Source organism: Microcebus murinus, chromosome 3 (assembly GCF_040939455.1).
Source record: "Microcebus murinus isolate Inina chromosome 3, M.murinus_Inina_mat1.0, whole genome shotgun sequence".
NCBI classification, from domain to species: Eukaryota; Metazoa; Chordata; class Mammalia; order Primates; family Cheirogaleidae; genus Microcebus; species Microcebus murinus.
This window is the reverse complement of record NC_134106.1, coordinates 38489099-38509684: the sequence shown is the minus strand read 5'-3', so window position 1 is coordinate 38509684 and position 20586 is coordinate 38489099. Positions and strand designations below refer to the sequence as shown.

The 20586-nt window shown below is 56.0% G+C and overlaps 1 protein-coding gene across 4 annotated transcripts in view; it reads right to left on the bottom strand.

The window, feature by feature from the left end:
* Positions 1–20586, bottom strand: part of TTC7A (tetratricopeptide repeat domain 7A) — a 127690-nt gene that overhangs the window by 65619 nt on the left and 41485 nt on the right. For all 4 annotated transcript variants that reach the window (XM_076000720.1, XM_012755756.2, XM_076000721.1 and 1 more), the window contains 6 exons: positions 16702–16780; positions 15642–15799; positions 14983–15046; positions 6426–6563; positions 5735–5818; positions 1562–1666 (listed from right to left, as the gene is read on the bottom strand). In XM_076000720.1, the coding sequence (XP_075856835.1) occupies positions 1562–1666; positions 5735–5818; positions 6426–6563; positions 14983–15046; positions 15642–15799; positions 16702–16780 (628 nt within the window). The remainder of the gene's footprint in view (positions 1–1561; positions 1667–5734; positions 5819–6425; positions 6564–14982; positions 15047–15641; positions 15800–16701; positions 16781–20586) is intronic.

The following is a 20586-nucleotide window of genomic DNA, read 5'->3' as shown; positions in this document are numbered from 1 at the left end:
CACGCCAGAGGAAGGGACTTATTGTTTCCATTTTACAGATGAGGAAACTGAGGCACGGTGAGGTTCAAGACCACTGGGGAGTGGCAGTGAAGCTCTTAATCACCCATCACACTGCCCGCTGCCCTGTCCAAAAGCCTAGAGCCCATTACAAGATTGGTCTGCTGAAATTCTCCCCAACCTGGAGAATACCAAAACTCCTCTGCCCTGGGACCAGAAACCATGCTTTCTCCTCCTCCCGACCATCCACAGTGGGGAGGAGGTCTGAGTACCAGCTAGACAAAGGGAAAGGTGCTGTTTCACTCACCCTACTTGTGCTAGGGAGTCAGTCCCTGCAGCAGAGAGAAGGCAAGGCCTGCTAGGTCGGCCAGGAGGGGAGCCAGGAGATGGATGGGGCCAGTCTGCAGTCCTCAGGAAGAAGGGTTAGAACATGGAAATGATGCCCTCCTAGGGTGTGTGATTTATCTGTTGCATGCCCAAGGAGAGGAGAGTGGCAGGAAGTTACAAAGGCTGCTAATTATGAAGCACCTGCTGTATGCACCCAGAGCCTGGCACAATGATGAGGGGTGAGCTGGGGTTGTCAGGTCAACAGGAAGACAGAACGGGCCGTCTCCAGGTGCAACGCCCACTTTGGGAGACCCTGGGCCCAGAGGGTGGATGAGGGAACCGATGGGTGTGGAGTAGGGACTGATGGCCCACATGTGGGAGGGATGATGCGTGTGTTCCGTGCTACTTGAAAGGGTACAAACAGGAACACCTTGACATCAGGAGGCTGACTAGGACTTAGGAAAGCCAAGACTGTCTAGAAGTGAGCCCCCGGTTAGAGGAGATACCGGGGCAGAGGCACACCCCTGGGGCCTAGTGCCGTAGGCCCAAGGGCCCCCACGGTCCTGGAGCAGCTGCCGAACAGACCTGAGGGAGGATTGAGGCGAGGCCTTGGGCCCGGGGCTCCTGGCCCTGTGCTCCGCCACTGCTCCAAGCTGCTGATCTCCTGGGGGTCTTGGGGAGCCCGCAGTCACGGCTGCAGTGGCAGAGAGGCACCCCTTGAGCTGCAGCCTCCTAACAGCCAGCTGCCCCAGCAGGGAGCAGTAGGCCGGCAGTGGGACACAGGGCAGTGCCAGGGGGCTGCAGCCAAGAGAAAGGAGAGAAGACAGAAGAGCCGCCTTCTCATTCTGCCCATAGCGGGCTCTGTGCACTCAAAATCATGCCCCGGGCTCTGTGCACTCAAAATCATGCCCCCTGCAGACTGGATGTCAGGACACCTGAAGTCCCTGAAATGACTCCACGGTCTAGCCCACTACCCTGCTGCAGGGCCCCTCACTTCCCCTACACCTGACTCTCCAGAGACCACACTTCTAGGCTGAACTGCAAACCAGACACCATCCCGAGTCAGGGGCCTGCCACAGGAGTCCGAGGCCGGCAGTGTCTCAGAGCCTTGCTCCCTGCCCCAGGCCCCTCTGGCTCGAAGCTCCTCCACCCCCCACTCACAGACGCCAAGACGGGCACGGCCCAGCTCACCCCACCTGCCGCCACCCTCCCACAGGAGGCCCCGCAGCGCACTCACCCAGTGCAGGGACCCGATGCAGACCTTGGCGGCCATCAGGGGCACGGTGGGGTCCGAGGGCCGCAGCTTCGCACACTCCCGCAGCAGCGACACGGCGTAGGCCGACTGCAGAAGATAAAGCAGGATACAGCGTCTCTCACAGCCCTGGGCCTCTGCAGACTACGGGCCTCCTGCCTACAGCGTGGGGATCCCCCAGACACCCAGGCCCTGCTCTGGGCTCCTCTTCCCCCGAGTCAGGCAGAGGCCCAGTGGGAGGAGCCCAGGCCGAGCTGGCAGGCAAGTCCCTCCCAGGGCCTCAGTTTCCCCATCTGGAGAACAGAGGCTGTGACCCCTTGCCCTTAGGTGACGTGACAACAGCTGACATGACAAAAGATGGAAGCTTTCCAAAAGGGTTTTAAAGAACCACAGAAATCTTGGAGGCAGAAAGGGGCTCTCTAATGGGGACTCGGAGGCAGGGCCACGGCAGGGGTTGAAGGGACGTATGAAGGCTGGCAGGGGGAGCGGAGATGTCCCAGCTGGTGGAGCTGGACAGAACCTGGAGACAGGAATCAGGGGGTCCTCAAGGCTCCAGGGGCTCAGACTGGACCTGCTGAGGACGGCCAAGTGTGGGGTGGGGGCAGGAGAGGAGCACCCAGGGCCAGGCATAAGCCAGGGGTCAGCAAAATGGCCCACAGGCCAGATATGACCTGCTGCCTGTTCTTATAAGTAACATGTTACTGGAACACAGCCGTGCTCATTCGTCCATGTTGTCTACGGCTGTTTTCACGATACAATGCCAGTGGGATAGTTGCGTTAGACTGTTTGGCCTGCAAAGTCAAAAACGTCTACTATCTGATCCTTTACAGAAAAAGGGTCTGACTCCTGTTCTAAGTGCTTTGTAAATATTGTCATCTAATTTTCTTCTACAACACTCCCATGAGGTAGGTGCTAGGACCCTACTTTATGGACAAGGTGTCACATAGCCCAGTAAGTGGCTGCGCTGGGGTTTGAACACACACGATAGCTCTAATCACTACTCTATACTGCCTCTACGGTGACTGCGTTGGCCAGAGGAGGCCTGTTTCCCTGCTACACACACACACACACACACACACACACACACACACACAGGGCTGGAACCTTCTGAGTCCTTCAAACCCGGCATAACCCTCCCAGTGTGGGCACCCTTGTACCCATGTGACCTCAGGTAGGCAGCTGCATGTGTGTGTAACTGACAATTCCCACGCACTGGGCCTTACCATGGCGCAACCTCCCCACCATTACTTAGCTGTCACCCTCCCAGCAACTTGGAGGTACCACTGAGGAAACGGAGGATCCAGAGGCTCGCCTGTCTGGGGGGGTGAGTGACAGGCAGAGGCACACTAGGATCCACTGGCCTGTGTCCACCCCGGCCCCCCTGCCTCTCTCCACCCGGCCCCCTCCTTTCCCTGCCATCTAAGGAAGAGTTTTCTCAACCCAGACGTGATAGATTTCCCTGGGCTCCGGCTCAGACTCACCAGGCCAACTGCAGGTGCCCTTGCCAAGGGTCTGCTCTGGGCCCAGTCCTGGGCTAGGGGTTGTGCAGTCACCGGAGGAAGGGGCAGGAGGCCATGGCCTTTGCCTCAAAGGGCCCACACAAAGGTTGGGAGAGAAGACCAAGGCCACCGTCCCCCATGGCTCTCTCAGGAAACTAGAGGGCAGGAGGCCAAGGACAGGAGACTGCACGGGGTGTGGGCTGGAGCCAGGGAGGCTGCGTGAGGTGCTCAAAGGCACTGTCAGGCCATCCACCTCCTCCAAGCCCCTCCAACCACACCCAGCAAGCCGCAGGCTTCTCCTCGGCCTCCTTCCCGGAACAGCTGACCTCTGGATCCTACTTCCCCTTCGCCATGCAAGATTCTCTAACTCCGACCCTGCACGTCCCCCTCCTCCCTTTCCACCCCACCCCCACGCAGACCAAAAAAACGCTGCTATTTAAGGAGCCATCTGAGGACTCAGCAGTCAGAGGAGCTGGCTCTTTTATTTTTTGTCATGCTGGTTACCTAGCAACGCAGCCAATGCAATTGCCGCATGGAGACCGAGAGAAGGAACGACCTAAATCACGCCGCAGAACGCATCCGTTATTCCTGCAGGTTGAAGCACTAGATATATTTATACGGCCCAGCTTCACCTTCTGGAAGGCCTTTTGGGCACAATCACAGGGACAGAACCCTGATTTCCTCCTCAGGCTTTTGGCAAAGGCAAGTCTGGCCACTCCTGGGGGCCGCCTGGAACAACAGGCAGACGCTTAGGTGTGCAGGGCTCCCAAGGGAGGTGGAGTGCCTTCCAGAACAGTCTCCTGCTGCACCAAGCACATGGTGGGTGTAACTCAGGGTCTCCAGCCCATGGAGCCTCCTGCATGAGGAACTCTCCCTGCCTGTAAGCCCACGCCTGGGCGCACCTTGCTGGTCCGTGGAAGAGCCAGGCTGGGAAAGCAGCTCCCTGGATGCTGGGCTGGTGCCAGGCTGTGTCTGCACCTCTCTGGGCCCAGCTGCTCGGAGGTGGAACACCCTTACTCCCAGGCTACCATGACACCTTCTCCTGGGCCTGGAGAGAAGGAATTAAAGCCGACTTACTTGTGCAGTGCATTTTTCTGAGGAGGGGTCCTCAGCTTTCCTCAGCTCCTCAAAGGGGTTCAGGACTCCTCAAAGGGGTGCAAACCACTGCCCTGGCCCTGGCCGCTCCTGGCAAATGAGCACTATCACAGGACTAGAGGGGCTTCCTGTTTGCTGGAGGCAGGAAGACGCTGCCCATGCCACTGTGAGCTGTCTGCCTGGCTTCTGTCAAGTTCCATCCCCACTACCCCCAGCTGGCTGGTGCCTTCAAGACCTTCCTGTCCCTGTCCCTGCCCCCAGCACGGCGCATCCTCCCCGCCTCTCCACCTTTGCTTGTGTGGTCGCCTCTGTCTCCAGTTCCTTAGGAGGCTTCCTCTCATTTCCTGGCCCCTGGAGGGCTGGGGCCTCCCCCTGTCTGTGTTCTGAATTCTCCCTGAGCCTTGACAAGACCCTGCCCAGCACAGAGCCAAGTAGATCATGCTGTGACTTCAAGATGCTCCGGGAGGTGGCCGAAGTGATGGGGAAAGGGGAGGTTTGGGAAGACAAATGCCTAGCAGGGGGACCCTCGGCTGGACTTCCCAGCCTCTCCCATCTGTCAGGCTTCTGCACCCGCTCCCCCCCGTCCCCGCCAGGACCTGGCCCGCCTCGCTGCCGCGGCCCGAGCTAGCTGGCACACCCTCCGTGAGTGGAGGAGAAACTGGCAAGCCCAGGGCCCTCCTCAGAGACGGCTGTGGGACCAGAAATGGAAAGTGGCACAGATGGGCCGGGGGGCGAGGAATTCCCTCAGCCCCACGAAAGGGCTCTGGGTATTTACAGCTCTTGGAACAATTTGCAAGCTCATGCCACCTTAGTTCCTGCATTCGCAGCATCCTCAGCCCCGACACCCTCAGCACCCAGCTCCGGAAAGGTTTTCCTTTCATGGCACTGCTTAAAATAGAGGCTTATGTAAGTGCAATTCTGAGCTGAGGAAAAATGAGGGGTGCTGCCACAGGGGCAGGTGGACGGAGAGCAGTGGCATACCCCAGTGCCCCTTGCTCTGGCCCATGCCCCCAGGCCCTGTCCCTACCCAGGACCCCCGGCCTCATCCACCAAGCAGTGTTCTCCCAATACTCACTTGTGGGTGCTGCTGCAGCACTCCACCTTTCAACCCCTCTCTCTAGGCAGGGGCCCAGTCCACAGGCAAACCCGTTCCTGACACTCAGTGGGCAGGAAGAGAGCCACAGTCCAAATGCAACAATGTTCCCCTCACCTGGACCCACACCCCGTGCCCGTCTCAGGCAGTGGAATCTGTCAATTCACCAGCAGAGGTGCTTGGTGCCCGTTTGTGCACATATACCCACAGAAAAGCATGCACAGACTCAACACCCGCACGCGGCGCACTCATGGCTTGCACACGGACTGGGATTCACACACGGCGTCTGCGTGGCCCTCCCCACGCCCCGCCCTCTCCTGGAGATTCGAACCAGCTGCTGGATAACCAACCACCCCTGTCGTCTCCCCAGCACCTAGTCCAGAACAGCCCTTGTCTACCTCCGGAAGGGACCCACAGAGAGCAGAGCCCCCTGAGGGTGGGTGTGTAACCCCTGACACCCCTGTGCCTTACCTTCCCACAAGCCACCATGGAGAGGGCCACCTGGTACCAAAGGTGAAATTCTCCAAATGCAAACTTCATGGCTCGCTCCAGGCACTGCAGAGGGCAGAGGGGGAGACAGTCAGACCTCCCCCTCGGGGTCCTCCTGACCCCTCGAGCCATCCCACACTCTTCCAGAGTAGTGACTGCCCAAGCCACTGCCCTCGGGAGGCTGCACGAGGTCCACACTTGGCTCCTGTTGGAGACCCAGGGGTAACCCAATCCCTGTCACCATCATGCTGTGTGACCCCACACAAGTCTCTCACCCTCTCTGACCCTTAGTTCCCACCTCCATAACATGTGAATGATCTTACAGGAGAATGGCAAAAAGTAAATGAAAGAAGATTTGTGAAATGGCCTTTGAAATGTAGATATCCAACAAAAATAACAGCTAACAGTTATTATTATCGTGCATGGCCCCGTTCTCAGCTTTTTGCATGTACTCCTCCTAACGACCTGGTGAGGGGGGTTCTCTAATTACCCCCCTTTCACTGATGAGGGAACTGAGACTTGTCCAACTTGCCAAGGTCACAGGCCCAGAGAGTGGCAGAGCAGCCTGGCATGGAAGTGACAAGTGGAGAAGGGGGAAATGGTGGCTCCATTGGGGTTCCTTTACCCACTGCCCGACTCCCGGGGAGCAACATGGGCTGCACAGCCGCCATACCTCTGAGAGCATGACGTACTGCCCCCTCCTGCCCAGCGTGATGCTCAGGAGGTCATAGATGGCCACAGCATTCTGCAGGCTCACTGTCCGGTCCTCCTCCTGCTCTGGCACCCGGCTCAGCACCACGTCCCGAGTTGCCTGTGGTGGGGGACATAGTTTAGGAAAAAGTGAGGACAGAGGTAGGCATGTATCTGTCCCCACACAGCTCCCACCTTGCTGGCCCAGTCACTACCACCTTTTCGTCACTGGCCCAGGCTAGGCAGGTGGCCACACTCCTGGAAACAGCCTTTTCCCATCCCCACGAAGGCCCTCTCCATAGGGAGAAAACCCTCACCCTTAGCCCAGGCTGGGGTGAGGGAGCAGCTCTGAGGGCCAAGTTCCAGGTACTCAATTTGTTATTCTGGAATATCTCAAACCTACAGAAAAGTTGCAAGAACAGGACCATAACCATAAGCCCATCATCAATTGTTAACGTGCACCACAGTTGCTTCCTTCCTCTCCATTCGTAATTATTATTGTCGTTCTCACTCCAGGACCCTGCCCTGTACTCAGGTGCTGTCTCCTCAGTCTCCTTTCACCTGGAAGAGGCTCTCGGCCTTTCCCTTCCACGACACTGGAGTTTTTGAGGCGTGCAGGCCAGCTGCTTTGTGGAACGGTCCCTGGTGTGTTTGCAACACTCCACAACTACAGCAAGAGCCGCAGATGTGACCTGAAACCGCCAGGACCAGGTCAGGTGATTCTGCTGAACCCCCAGGAGGGAGTGGGCTGTGGCTGGCCCCTCAGTGTCCTCTTCCCCCCAAATCCCCCAAGGACCCTCCAGGACTCCTGCCCATCACCCCAGACTGTATCCTCGGCTCCTGCCAATCACAGAACGCTCCTCTCTGCCCCTCCCCAGGGAAAGCTCCCCCACCCCCAAGGACTCATTCTTGGCGCCCAGCACTGGGGATTTCAGTAGCTCACAGAGTTGCCAGATGGCTGCTGGGGGTGGGGGAGGAGAGGGAAATGGGCTTTCTGAGTAGGAGATTCTGTATCATTTGAAGAGGGGAGCTCTTCATCACCAAGTCTGAGCCCCCCATCAAGGATGGGGGACCCTTTGTTTGTCCTGTGCTCTGTGGCAGGTGGCCCACCCCCTGCCCACCTCCACACCCTGGGGGCAGCATTTAGGTGGGGGCAGAAGAACAGGGCAGAGAGGGAGAAGCTGACTAGCTGAGGGAGTTGTGGGGGGCTCTGAGCAGGCGGGAGACGCTCTAGGGCCTGAAATGACAGTCACTGCCCCACCCCGCACCCCCACACCCCAAGGGCTGTGCCTGAACTGGAGCAGAGCTGGGCTCTGGCCAGATGCTCCTGCCGGCTGCTCTGAACATCCTCCCTCCTCCTGGCCACCCCCCTCCGTCCAAGGGGGCTCCTTCCTGCCCATTCTCCCTTGTCTAAACCTCCTTCCCTGCAACGGGACTCGCCCTCCTCTGCCTCTCCACACTGGACCTCAGGGCCAAGGACATGGCCCTCCTGACAGAAGAAAAAGGAGCTGCTGGCCCTAGAAATCCGGGTCTCCCTCATCACATCCCTACGATCCCTCCTGTCCTCAGCTGGGCCTCAGGGCCTCCCTCCAGGCAGGACGACCCTCCCCTCCTGCAGGTGGGGGCTGGCGAGGCAGAAGCCCAGCCGTAGGACTGCAGATTCTGGGTGTGTCCCACAGTGCAGGGGTGAAGTGCATTCTCCTAGTGGCCTCTGGGAGCCAAACGCATCCAAGACCCAAGGAGGTGACTCGCCCTGGGGACACCTTAGTCAACAAGGCAGACTTAAGGCTGGGGTGCCAGCGGCTGCCCCTCCAGCCACAATCGATGAATGCTACCCACTCCCCCAAGGACATGGACGGGCCCAGAAGAGGATGCCGGGATGCCCGGAAATCCCAGACAGGCTGAGCACGGTGCCAGCCTGGGGAATGGGAGCTGGCCAGGAGCTCCAGAGGGTTGAGGGAAAGGAGTGGGGAGGGAAAGTGCCAAGAAATCCCCTCCTTCCCATGCGATCCACCCACACAGCCACCAACAGGAAGAGAAGAAACCCAGGCAGAGTCTTGGCAAGAGCTACCTCACGGAGCCAACCAGGGACACAACCCTCGCTCTGCCCCCCCAGGGGACGTACCTCCCCACTCCTCCAGCCCCAGCAACTCCGCAGCTCTGCCCACCCAGGGCGGGGCCCACAGAGGCAGGGCCATGCCCGATGAGGAGACAGAGCCTGGCCTCAGGGGGACCAGGAAGCAGCAGCAGTGCGGGACGCACACACCCGAGTGGAACCCGGCCTGGGAGTCTGGTGAGAGAGACAGGTCTTGACAGCAGGGGATGGGGCCCGGCCATCTATGGGGTGGCCTGCCTGCAGAGGTGGGAGGAAGCCTGGCTGGGCATGTCCAGGGTCTGGGGACCAGCTCACCCGTGCAGACCAGTGGCCTTTAGGGGTGGTGAGCAGCCAGCGTGACCATGGCCCTGAGGATCGAGTCTAAGCTCCTTTCTGTAGCTACCCGCCTGGCTGGCACTCCAGCCACAGGGAACTCCCTGCTGCTTCCTACTGTCACCATGGCCTCTCTCTGGTACTGCTGTGGCTCCCTCTGTCAACCTGGGCACCTCCTGGTTTCTCACAACCCAGCTCGGGGGCCCCTTCCTGCAACAGCACCCAACTCCCCTCCCGCATCTCCCAACGCTGGCCTGTGCGCTGCCCCAAGCCCTGGCCCCGCACCCCCCACTGGAGCTTGCGGCAGGGCCGCGTCTCGCCCCCCTCCAGACACCTGGCCCCTAGCACAGCCTCGCACACACAGCTGGACTCAGTCCACCTCTGCAGAGCAAGTGACCCTTGAGAGAGAAAAACTGTGGGCCTGGCCCGTCCACCCTGGACTTTGACCTTTAAGAGAACAGTGTACGGATGTGTGCCTGGTGGGAAAGGGGTGGATTTCCAGAACTGGGCATGAACTAGGTCAGAAGAACAGGACCGGAAGAGAGGGGCGCAGAAGCACAAATCCTCAGGCTGGTGACAGCCCCCAACAGGCAAACAGCAGGGTCCTAGGGATATATGAACTAGTGCCTGTGCCAAGACTGAAGCGTGGTTCCCCAGAGAAGAGCTGGAAGCAAAAGTCAGCCCAGCAGCTATGATGGCCCCTGTGCAGTGCTGTGGTGGATGGGACAGAAAGAAGGTAGGTGAGGGGCTGGCAGGGGCTGGCAGGCAAACCACAGCAGAGGAGCAGCTCAGGGGCCATAGCAGCCTGGAGACCAGGGCTTCACACCTCCCCAGCACCCCCAGCCTCCTGCTCACTCCTCCCTGGGCTTGCTGCCCTCAGGCCACACGGTGCCCCCCAAGCTCCAGCAGGGCCCCAACTACTCCCAGCCACATTCTTTCCCTTCTATCAATTTAAATGATCTCAGAATCCTGCTTTCACCAGAAAACCTTTCAAATCAAATGCAGTTGCAGATGTGAACATGATTATGACCCTTAATGTAATACACAAAGGCTAAACCTTCTGGTCCTCCTCTTCCTCCTCCTCCTTGCTGTTCTCAGAACAATGGCAGAATATTCTCCCCTGGTTTCTCCCTGCCTAGCGCTTACTGCCATAACCCGCATGCCCACCCCCAGGCCCCCAGGTCTGGGGATGCACTGCTCTCCTAACAGTGCATTAAACCCCAGGCAGGGCTCACGCAGTTGTCCTGCTCCTAGCCTCTGTCCCTCTGGCTGCTCTCCCAAGGCAGCCTCTCCTAGACTAAAGAACATTCCCAGCAAGGCTTCTGGCAGGTCAGAAGAGAGGAAGCCAAAGAAACAATGCTCCTCCCATATCCCTGCCATCCAAAGCTCCGCATTGCCAGCATGACCCACTTCTGGTCTTTGGACAAGTGTCCATGAAGCAAGTATGGGGCCTCATAAAAAGCCCACGAGGGGATCTCCATTTCCCCAGGGAAGGCTGGCCCACGTGGAACCTAAGGCAGGGGCTACTCCTAATCAAACAGCCAGCTCTATGTGCGCACCAGGGCTAACCTCTTAGTAGCTGAATTTTCACATCCACTATCTCCTCTGCCCCCAGGGTAACTCCACAGAGGGGGCAGGAATAAAACCACTGATCCCCATTGCAGATGAGGACACTGAACCCCCAAAGGTGAACTGCTTTGCACAAGATCCCAGGGAGTTGAGGCTGAAGCTCGAGGCCAGGCCAGGACTGCTGCCGCTTGCCGGATCCTCTGCCAGCTCTTCCCGACCTAGCAGGATGCAAGCCCAGTTCTGACCCCCTGCTGGCTGCAGGGCCTCAGATGGCCCTGACCTTCCCTTCTGCCCAGCCCTGTTTCTCCTCTCTAAACCTGGACACAGTGTAAGGGAAGGAAAGGGAACTCGCTTGTGGCACACTTTCTAGATAGCATCTCATAACTCTCACAATGACCTTCTCATGTACTATCGCCCTATTGTATAGCTGAGGACTGAGTGAGGCCCAGGGAGGCCAGGTAAGCTGCTCAACACATACAGATGGGGGCTGGGACCCAAAGTAGGACTGGACCCCTATGGGCCTTGGGTGCTGCTTCTCTGCAAAGAACACGCTCCCTGGGCAATGTGTCCACAGCCCTGCTCAGCCCCATTCTAAGAGGCAGCCTCTCCACTGGCCAAGGAATGAGCCTCAGGGGGCCTGTTGCTGATGCTCCCCAAAATCACCCTGAGAAGAAGTCTCATGGCAACACGTGCCCAACGGCTGCCCCTCCCTGGAGGATGCTGTGATGTTGTGCTAGCGCCGTCGCCCCCTCACTGGCAGCTGTAATTACCACCAGCTCTAGAGCTGCCAGTTCACAGAGGTGAGAAACAGCATGCTCTGCGACGTGTCTCATCCACCCAGCCACCCCGGCGGGGGCCACGCTAGGCCCAAGCTTCTGCCGCATCAGGCTCCTGCAGCAGAAATCACAGCTCTTCCTGCCAGCGAGGGAGAGAGGCTCTCCCACCTCTACTGAACCAAGGGCTCTGGGCTGGCAGTGTCACTAGACCCTTTACCCTTGCAGCCTTCAGCAGAGCAAGGCCTTGTGTTGGAGCAAACCACGTGCCAAACACTGGAACAATCTGTGCTCATCTGCTGAGTTCCTAATGGAATCAAGCCCAGGAAACGCCTTTTTTTTTTTTTTTAACCGAATGGTATCAATTCATTTATCTTCTTCTGACCAGATCTGACCCTAAATGTCTTAAAAAATAACTAGATTAGAGCCAAGTATTTATCAGGACAAAATGAACACGTATTGAATAACCAAAATGTATCAGCCACCTCTGTGTTTATTTTCTACTTAATACAAACTCCTGCAAAAGAGGTCTTATTAACTCCATTTTACAGATAAGAAAACTGAGGCTTGGTGGGTAAGAAATTTGCCCAGGTCACACAGGTTGTAAATGGCAAATTCAAGATTAAAATTACCAGATGCCCAGCACTGGGCATAGCACAAAGTTAGTTTGATAACCTGCGGGGTCCCAGTCCCCAGAGACCCCCATCTGCCCACCCTCACTCAACACCAGGTCTCTGTTTCCTTTCCATTTCCAAGAGGCTACATAGGCAGCAACTTCTTCCTCCTCTAAACGAAACAGGGATCCAAAGGTTCAGTTTGCTTTAGCACATATTTTTGGCCCTGGACCAGTATTTTCGAAATGACAAAGATTCCTGTACCTTCTAGATCCCCAACTATTTGAGAAAACAAGCTGGTTTGATATATGGTTCCCTTCAAAAATAAGAATTTACCTTAGGGGTTTAGCGGATTGGGATAATTTGTTCTGGTTTGGGGACCAGGATTCCCTCCACATCCCTGGACACACAGTATACTAGGTGGGAGTACATTTGGGTCAGGGACAGAGATTAAACTGTTCATCATTGTGTCTACAGTGCTGATCATGGTCCAGCTGCTCAAACACGATGACATGAATGGATGGTTGGTGGGTGGATGAATGAATGCACTGATGGATGGATGAATGGGTGGACGGATGGATGAATGAATGAACGTGAGTGGATCACGGGTAGTTGAATGGGTAGATGGACGGATAGATGGATAAATGAGTGAGTAGATGTAGATGGATAGGTGGTGGGTGAATGGATGGATGGATGAATGGGAGGGTGGATGGATGAATGGGTAGTTAGATTGGTGGATGAATGGATGGTGGATTAGATTTTCAAATGTCCTTTTGGCTCCAAAGACTCAAAACTGGGTCCAAAACACAAAAATTCTTCAACTAGTTATATTTCATATCCCTTGCATTCCTGTGAAAGCATTAGTAAGTTTTCTAGCTACCTCTTGAAAGACAAGGGCTCCTTCATCCATTCTGATCACACAGTCAGCTATAACACAAACCATATCCAAGGCACCACCCCCACACCATGAAGCTACTCCTCTGAGTTCCAACCCAGAATACAGGGGCTGCCATGCTCAGGAAGCCTACAAACACCGCTTCCTGGAGCACCTGCCTTGGACATCCTGGAGGTGGGAAGCAATGGAGATTATGCATCCTGGCTTGGCTCTGCAGCATAACGAGTTCTGCAAGTATTAGAAGAACCCAGGTAGCAGCCAAGACCACCACCTACTGTGCTAGAGGCTTCTCCCCAAACCCATGATCTGCAGCCAAACCCAGCCACCATCCAAGGGAGATGAGAAAAGCCCTGCAGGTACATGGAGGCCAGGCAGAGGGTACATGGGAGGCTGGCATAGTGGAGCCCACCCCCCAGTTCTCTTGCTGACCAAGAATGTGACTGGTGGGATGGAGGATGCAACACAAAGGCAGGTCTGGTCACTCTGAGAAACTGTTCCAAGCCAGAGTCCAGATCTAGAATGCGGGTAGAAAGGCCTCTGCAGATGAGACACTAAAGCTAAGTCCATCACTGACACTCTCCCCCAAATTCCTCAAGTTTCTAAATGTCTGATGGGCTGTGTGTGAGCCAAGGGGGGACAAACCAGCCAACCCCGTAAGTGGTGCCTCCTCCTGGCCTCAGGGCAAACTGTGTCTGAGCAGTTCCTCTGCCCCTTCCTGTGCTTTATATGCCACAGGGAATTTCCCAGGACACCGCCAGCTGACCTGGACCCTGGTCTCCCAGGCAGGGTGGCCGCCCGACGGTCCGGCTGCCTGCTCCTGTCTCCCTGCCCAGAGCCCTGTGGAGCCAGAGGTGACCCAACAACCAAAGCTCTCTGAACAAGCCTTGGCATCACATGGTCCCACACGTCCAAAGGAACATTCGTTTCTGAGTGCTCAGGGATCCAGCTCATGAGCTCTTGTTTTTTGTTTGTTTTTTTTCTTTTTTTGTTTTTTGTTTTAGAGACAGAGTCTTGCTCCATCACCCAGGCTAGAGTGCAGTGGCATCATCATAGCTCACTGCAACCTCAAGCTCCTGGGCTCAAGTGACCCTTCTGCCTCAGCCTCCCAAGTAGCTGGGATTACAGGTCCATCTTACCATGTCTGGATAATTTTTCTTTTTTCTTTTGTAGAACTGGGGTCTCGCTCTGTTGCCCAGGCTATTCTTCCCCAACTCCTGGCCTTAAGTGATCCTCCCACCTTGGCCTTCCAAATTGCTGGGATCACAGGTGTTAGCCACCATACCTAGTCTGGGTCTTGTTTTCTTAACCTCTACATCCACACGCTGCTCTCAGAGGCATTGCCTTAAAAAAAACCTATTTATCGATCTGTGGTTCCCAGCTCACCAGTCCTGTGCTGAGCCTCCAAAGTACCTTGGCACTGGGAAAACATTGCCTGGCAGCGTGGCCACCATGCACGTGCATGTGCGTGTGTGTATATGCGCGCATGTGTGTGTTTGCCTTGTCTAAATGGTCCTTCACATGTGCTGTGTCCAGTGCACCTTGTCCCCTTCTCTGCTCTCTTCCCCTTCACACACGGATGCCATGGATACTGTACTTGTTAATTCATTTATTGCCCACTTCCCTCCCTAAAATGTAAGTTCCATGAGGACAGGGACTTTCCTCTGTTTTGTTTGTTGCAGTATCTCTGGTGTCCTGAACAGGGTCTGGCACAAACTAGATGCTCAAGAAATAGTTGTTGCATGACCGAATGCATTTCTTCTACAGGCACACCTACCTCTGTGAGTTACTGCCATCTGCAGGGATTGGGCCCTGGCCCTCTGCTAACGAGCAGCAGAGCTGGGACCTGAATCCAGGCCTTCTGCCTCCAAAGTACACCCTCCTTCCACTCCCTACCCCTACTCTCGTGTCTGTCACAGAACCCAGCACAGAGCTGCTCAACACACACTGCTGACTTGTTGATAATCATCTTTTTAATCTCCAAAGACACAGGTGGGAACTCGTGCATTCAGTCCCTACTACTCATTTGGGGTAGAATAAACATTGTGTTTGGGCCTCCAAAGACAGCCTTGTGCAGCAAAACCCAAACCTAACGAGCTATACTCACCCCCACTATGGGGGAACAGGCCCAAGAAGCACCTGCTTTAGGGGACATCTCTGGGAGACGGAGCTTGGCCAGGCCATGGGTGGCTGTCCCTGAGCTCCACATCCCTACCCACAGGGGCAGAGGGCCAGAGGAACCCGAGAAATGCCCTAGAGCTTACCATGGACTCGCTGATGAGGAGGAGCAGGAGGGCTTCCTCGATGTTGTCTTTGGGGCAGTAGAGGCTGAAAGACACAAACGGCCCAGCTCGAGCACACCCCTCCCCAGGCACCACCTCCGGTCCACCAAGCCAGCCCTTCTGTCCCGGAGTCAGCTCTGCCCTGTAAGGTGACCCTCTCTGCATAATGCATGGGCACCAGATACCACCTGCAGCTAACAGGCCCCAGAGTTAGGAATCTGCTGGGCCGGAGTCCTGCAGGTGCTGCTGGGGAAGATACGCCCCTTCCAGCACCAGTACCGCAGGAGGCGGCTGGGGCGAGGAGCGCGGAAGAGCAGGAATGAAGTGCCACCAGTGGTCACAGACCCTGCCTTCGATTGCTGGCACAAATGAGAGGGAGGTGTGTCAGACAAGACTATTAGGAAGATAGGTAACCTCCAAACAATTTGACTTCTGGGTGCCTTCTAGGATTCTCCCCCTAACTTATACCCCAAGACCTGCCTTATCCAATCTATGTGGCTCCAGCTGAGACCAAAGAGCTTGCCTGGTGGTCAGTGGGTGGAGACCAGAGGAGAACTCAGGGCAGAGGGAGCCACCGGCAGGGACTAAACCCTGCGCAAGGTGCAAGAACTGGCATGGCCCAGTGGGCAGCTAGAACTTACTTGTCTCCTTCGTAGAGGTGAGGTTTCCGCAGGGCCTGCATGACGAAGGAACTCTCCTCCTTGCCCATGAACTCGGGCAGAGGGTGGGACAGGGGACTCCAGTAGCACTCCTCACTCAGGGAGTGCAGCAGGACCCCCGCCAGGTGCTTGGCTGCTATCTGGTAGAGAGAGAGGCACTCAGACCCAGGCACTGTGTTTGGCTCTCCCCTGGAATGGTCTAGAAAGCCCTCCATGCGCTACCCAGCCAAATCTGGCCGCCTTGCAATGTGCTGCCCCTCTGGAGCCCCCGTCTCCCCGACTCCCAAGGAGTCCTCTCTCACTTCTCTCCGTCCTCCCAGCACTGAGGCTCCTGCCCCTCTCATTGGCAGTGGCTGGCTCCTACTTTATTTTTTTTCTTCTCTTCTCTCCTACACAAGAGGTGTTTTTCCTCCCTCTCCTGACCCCTTGCAGCCCAGCCCAGCTCGGAGTGTTCACAGGCCCTTGCAGCGTTGGAAAAGAGCATAAAGCCTGGGCACAGGCAGCTCTCTCTACTGATGCCTTTCGGATACTTGGCTGAGAATTCTAGTGTGAGAAGCAGCTGTGGCTCTGACTTTGGATGAACAAAGGCCTAGGAGAGCAGGCCTGTGAAGGGGCAGGCAAGCAGGGTCATTGTCATTTATTAGGATCATAAACAAATCCCTAAGAATCACCATACCGGCTTGCTAGGGAAGGGCCGGCAGCAGATCTGAACTCTGAGCCAGGCCAGGGCCTACTGCAGGACTGTGATGAGAAGGATGCTGAGGGCCAGGCCAGGGCCTACGTGCAGGGCTGTGATGAGAAGGATGCAGAGGGCCAGGCCAGGGCCTACGTGCAGGGCTGTGATGAGGATGCTGAGGTGCCTTCGGGCTTAGTGGAAGGAACGCTGAGGCTGGACACTGACATCTGCCACGAGCAGGGGAGAGTGGGAGCAGGCATGTGACCTGCTGCCGTCCCTGGTCAGGGGCCACCTGCAAAGATTTCTGCTGCTTCCCATGGAACCTGTCCCCCAAATAAGCCAGCCACAGCCAGCACCCCAGGTTACCACTTTGAAGTTCTGAGTTGCTTTGGTCTCCACAGTCCGCAGAATCTCCCGGAGCTCTCTCATGCCCTTCACGACATTCCTGGAGGGAGGACAGCAGAAGTAGAGTCGTCACCAGCCAAGCTCCCACAGAGACATCCTCAGCCACCTGCACGCCCAGGAGGAGCTGCCTGCTGGCGTTTTATCTGAACACATCCAAAAAGTGGAGTGAAAAGTCGCAGATGTAACACCAGGACCCTCGAGGCTCAGAACACCCCTAACGAGGAGGGCACAGCCCTCAGCAATGTGGGCTGGTATTCGAGTGTTTCAAACAAGGTGTCATCTTGGCCCAAGAGCCCTGGGCTGGCATCAGACTTTCTGACCTGAGTCAGCCTCAACTTCTCCACCTTCACCTGCTACATCTGGTCAACACTGGAGTCCGTCCTCACCCCGCAGTCCCAGCTACCCCAGCCCGGACTAGCCAGTTTCGCCCCCTCTGGTCAGCACTCTGTGTCTGGAAATAATTTCCAAGCTTGTCAAAGTGTGACCCACAGTGAGAAACACATCTCACACCGCAACCCAGTACATGCACACACTTGCCTCACGTAGAACTGAATTTTCTCGACATGCTACCTGTCTCTACTACGCACAATCAACACTGCTATTTTCTATTTTACTATTGCTATTTTCTATTTCCCCGACCCACCTGTTGTGACATGATGGCTGCAGCCCACTGAATAGATATTGCAACCCGCTAACAGGCTGTGAAGAACTTCTGCCACCACCCCGAGGGGTCCAGCTGACAGGCGAAAGTCAGCTGGATGCCCCCGACGTGAGCCCCCGTGGTGGTCCCCAGGGCTTATAGAATCCAGGCCAGGCCCCCAGAGCAGCTTCCTGGTGCTGCGTGGCCTGCCCCTCACCCCTCTCAGCTCAGCCCCAGCACTCAAGCAAGTCCTTTCTGGCTGGCCGCAGCTCCCTGTGTCACGTCTTGCATGGGCGTCCCCCACTGCCCTAAGCAGTCATCCCCGTTCATCCTTCAGAAACCAGTGCCAATGTCACTTCCTCCAGGAAGTCTTCCCAGGTCCCTCCCCATACTGCCCTGCCTGCCTGTGTCTTACACCCCATTAATTCCTCTTCTGAGGCAAGTGTGGTCCCTCGAGATCAGTTGCCACCTGCTGGCCCCGCACACTGTGGCCTCCTGAGGGCAGGGCTCATGTCACCTGTTCCGAGGCTCAGCCCCAGCAGCCCCTGCTACGCGGCGTGCGCTCTGGCAATGCCCAAGGAGGGCCCTGCTCATTTGCTTAGGATTCCCGGGGTCACACCACACAAGGGACAGTAGAGGCTGCCGGCCAGCAAATTTAGCAAAGGAAAGATCGATCACAGAAGGTGAAGAGCCAAAGCTGGCAGCCAGGGAAGTCACACGAGCCCCTCCTTCAACTTTCATGCACAGGACGGTCTCCTGGGGGCTTTGGGGCCTGGGAGTCCTGAAAGAACAAGTTTGCAGATCAAGCCCTCTTGCCTTCTGGGAAGCTCAGCTGCAGAAAAGCTAGCCCAAAAGGTGCAAACTACTGACACTATGAACATGGATCCCTGATTTTACGGCTGAGGATGGAGACAAATTCTACTCTGGGCTAGAACTGGAGTCACAGTGACCTACCCTGGCTGGCCCAGTGCTCTGAAGAACTGGGACTGGTGAGAAGGATGGAAACCTCACCCCCCCCCAGAGACGTTTCAAATCCATGTGGCCCAGGGAAGCGGCTCCCCTCTGTGGGCCGCAGTCTACTTGTCTGTGAAATGAAGACTTCTGGCTATAGCTCAGTGTCCCCAGGCTTCTGTTGCCTGCTTACAACATTTACCTTGTTAATTCTAGCTGCACATCACCAGTGCTGTTACTTATGTAATACTTTTATTTACATCTTCTTTTTACTTCAGTAGATAGCTCACCTTAATAAAAAAATGCCTGACATCATGGGTTCGGTGTGCTGATTTCTTTTTTTGCCAATAAATATTACATATAGGAGTATTTTTTAAAAGTTAGTGTGTGTCACTTAAAACCACCTGTATATTACTAGAGTTTCTTGTCCCACACTCTGAGAAATGATGGTTTAGACCAGAGGGTCTCAAAGTGTGGTCCCTGGACTAGCAGCATCGGCAGCCCAGGAACTTGCTAGAAATGCATATTCTCAAGACCCCGCCCCAGACCTGCGGAATTGGAAACCGGGGGCGGGGGGGGGGGCAATCTGGGTTTGATCAAATCTCTGCGGAGCTCTGATGGACACTCAAGGTTGAGAACCACTGGTTTGGATGATGCCCCAGTGCCTTCTCGTTCTCCTAGTCTAAGACACCAGGGTTCAGAAGGGACGTTCTCACACGAAGACCCCAGCCATACAGCCAGATCCTAAGTCTGCAATCTTGGGACAGTGAGGCAGCCTCTCTAAGTCCCAGTCTCTCCTCATTTCCTCATAGTGCCATCAGGCAAACAACATACATGAAGCCCCAAGCACACCCAGGCCTGTGGCAGAGGCTCACTAAATACTATTTTCCTTTCTCCTTCTAATTTGAGTCTTTTTTAAAAAAAAATTTTTTTTGGCCCTACAATTGCATCAGAACTAATTTGAGTCTTAAAGATCTTATTACTCATGTTTTAACTGACATGATTTTGCATGGAAATCCAGGAGCTAATGAGTAGGGGGAGGGCACAGATGTGCCTGGGGGACCCTCCAGGTTTGTGTCCACCGTTCTTCTACCAGCCCCAACCCACAGGGGACATAAGAACAGGAGTCCCTGGTAGATAAACCAAGCCCAGGGACAGAATTGGGACCCCCCATGAGAAGCATCTTCAGTCCCACTGAAGCCTCTACTTCAGAAAAGAACCCAACACTGGCTAGACAGAGGCCACAGGTGAGGCCAGGCCAGCTGCGGGGACAGCCCTGCACCAGCCACCACCAGCAGAGAGAAGGAAGACACAGACTTCACGAGCTCCCAGCAGAGAGAGAAAATGGCTGACTCTAGGACCTCATTCTGCACAAGGGACCTGCCCTGGCAGTCGGGCCACACAGCCACAGACTGAGGCAGGCTGGACCCTGGAGCTGCCCCAAGGCCCCACGGCCCAGAGGAGGCTGGCAGCTCTCGGGACCTGTGGGTGATTTTCCACTCTGCAGGCTACCTGCCAGCCTCCTTCCTGGCAGCCTGGGCCTGGCTGCTACCAGGAGGCCAAAGCCAAGAGTGACTGTGGCCCCTTCTTCCCAGTCTACTGCAAGGACTGGGCTCTCTGCCACTGACAGGCGAACTCAGCCTTTAGACTTCACATCGGCACTCCTGGGCCGGCAGACGGGCAGCGCCTGGGGGCTGGGCAAAGTGGAGGCTCTCAGGGACCTCGCCACCCCCAGCACACACACAACAGAGGGATCAGCACTGCATTTTAACCAGATCCCGGGTCCAAAAGTTGTGTCCTTTCACTATTTCAATTCTATAAGGGATTGTGGCATATAAAGAAGCTCCCTGGAATTCTTTAGCAAAGCAAATAATCACCCTCAGGCATGTTTGGGGTAAATCCCAGTATTTATTGAATGTCCTTAAAGAGAAAAATCAACACAGAGGTTCCTGGGCCAGGGCTGCACAAGGAGAGATCTGGGTCCCAGCAACGCTGGCCTGTTCTGTCATGTTGGGAATTGCCCCTCTGAGCAATGAGAGACCAGACAGGGCTTCTCGAAGGCTCCCCAGATGGCCCCAAGCCTGAGCAACCCCATCCCAGGCCTGAGGCTGCTGGTGCCAGGTGGAGCCGGGGCTTTTCCGAGCTGTTTGGGACTGCCCCGGGAGAGGCCAGCTTGAAAGATCTCTTTGTTCTCGTCTCTCACGCTGACCTTTCTGAGCAAAGCTGCTCACTTTTAACAATATCCAAACAGGGCC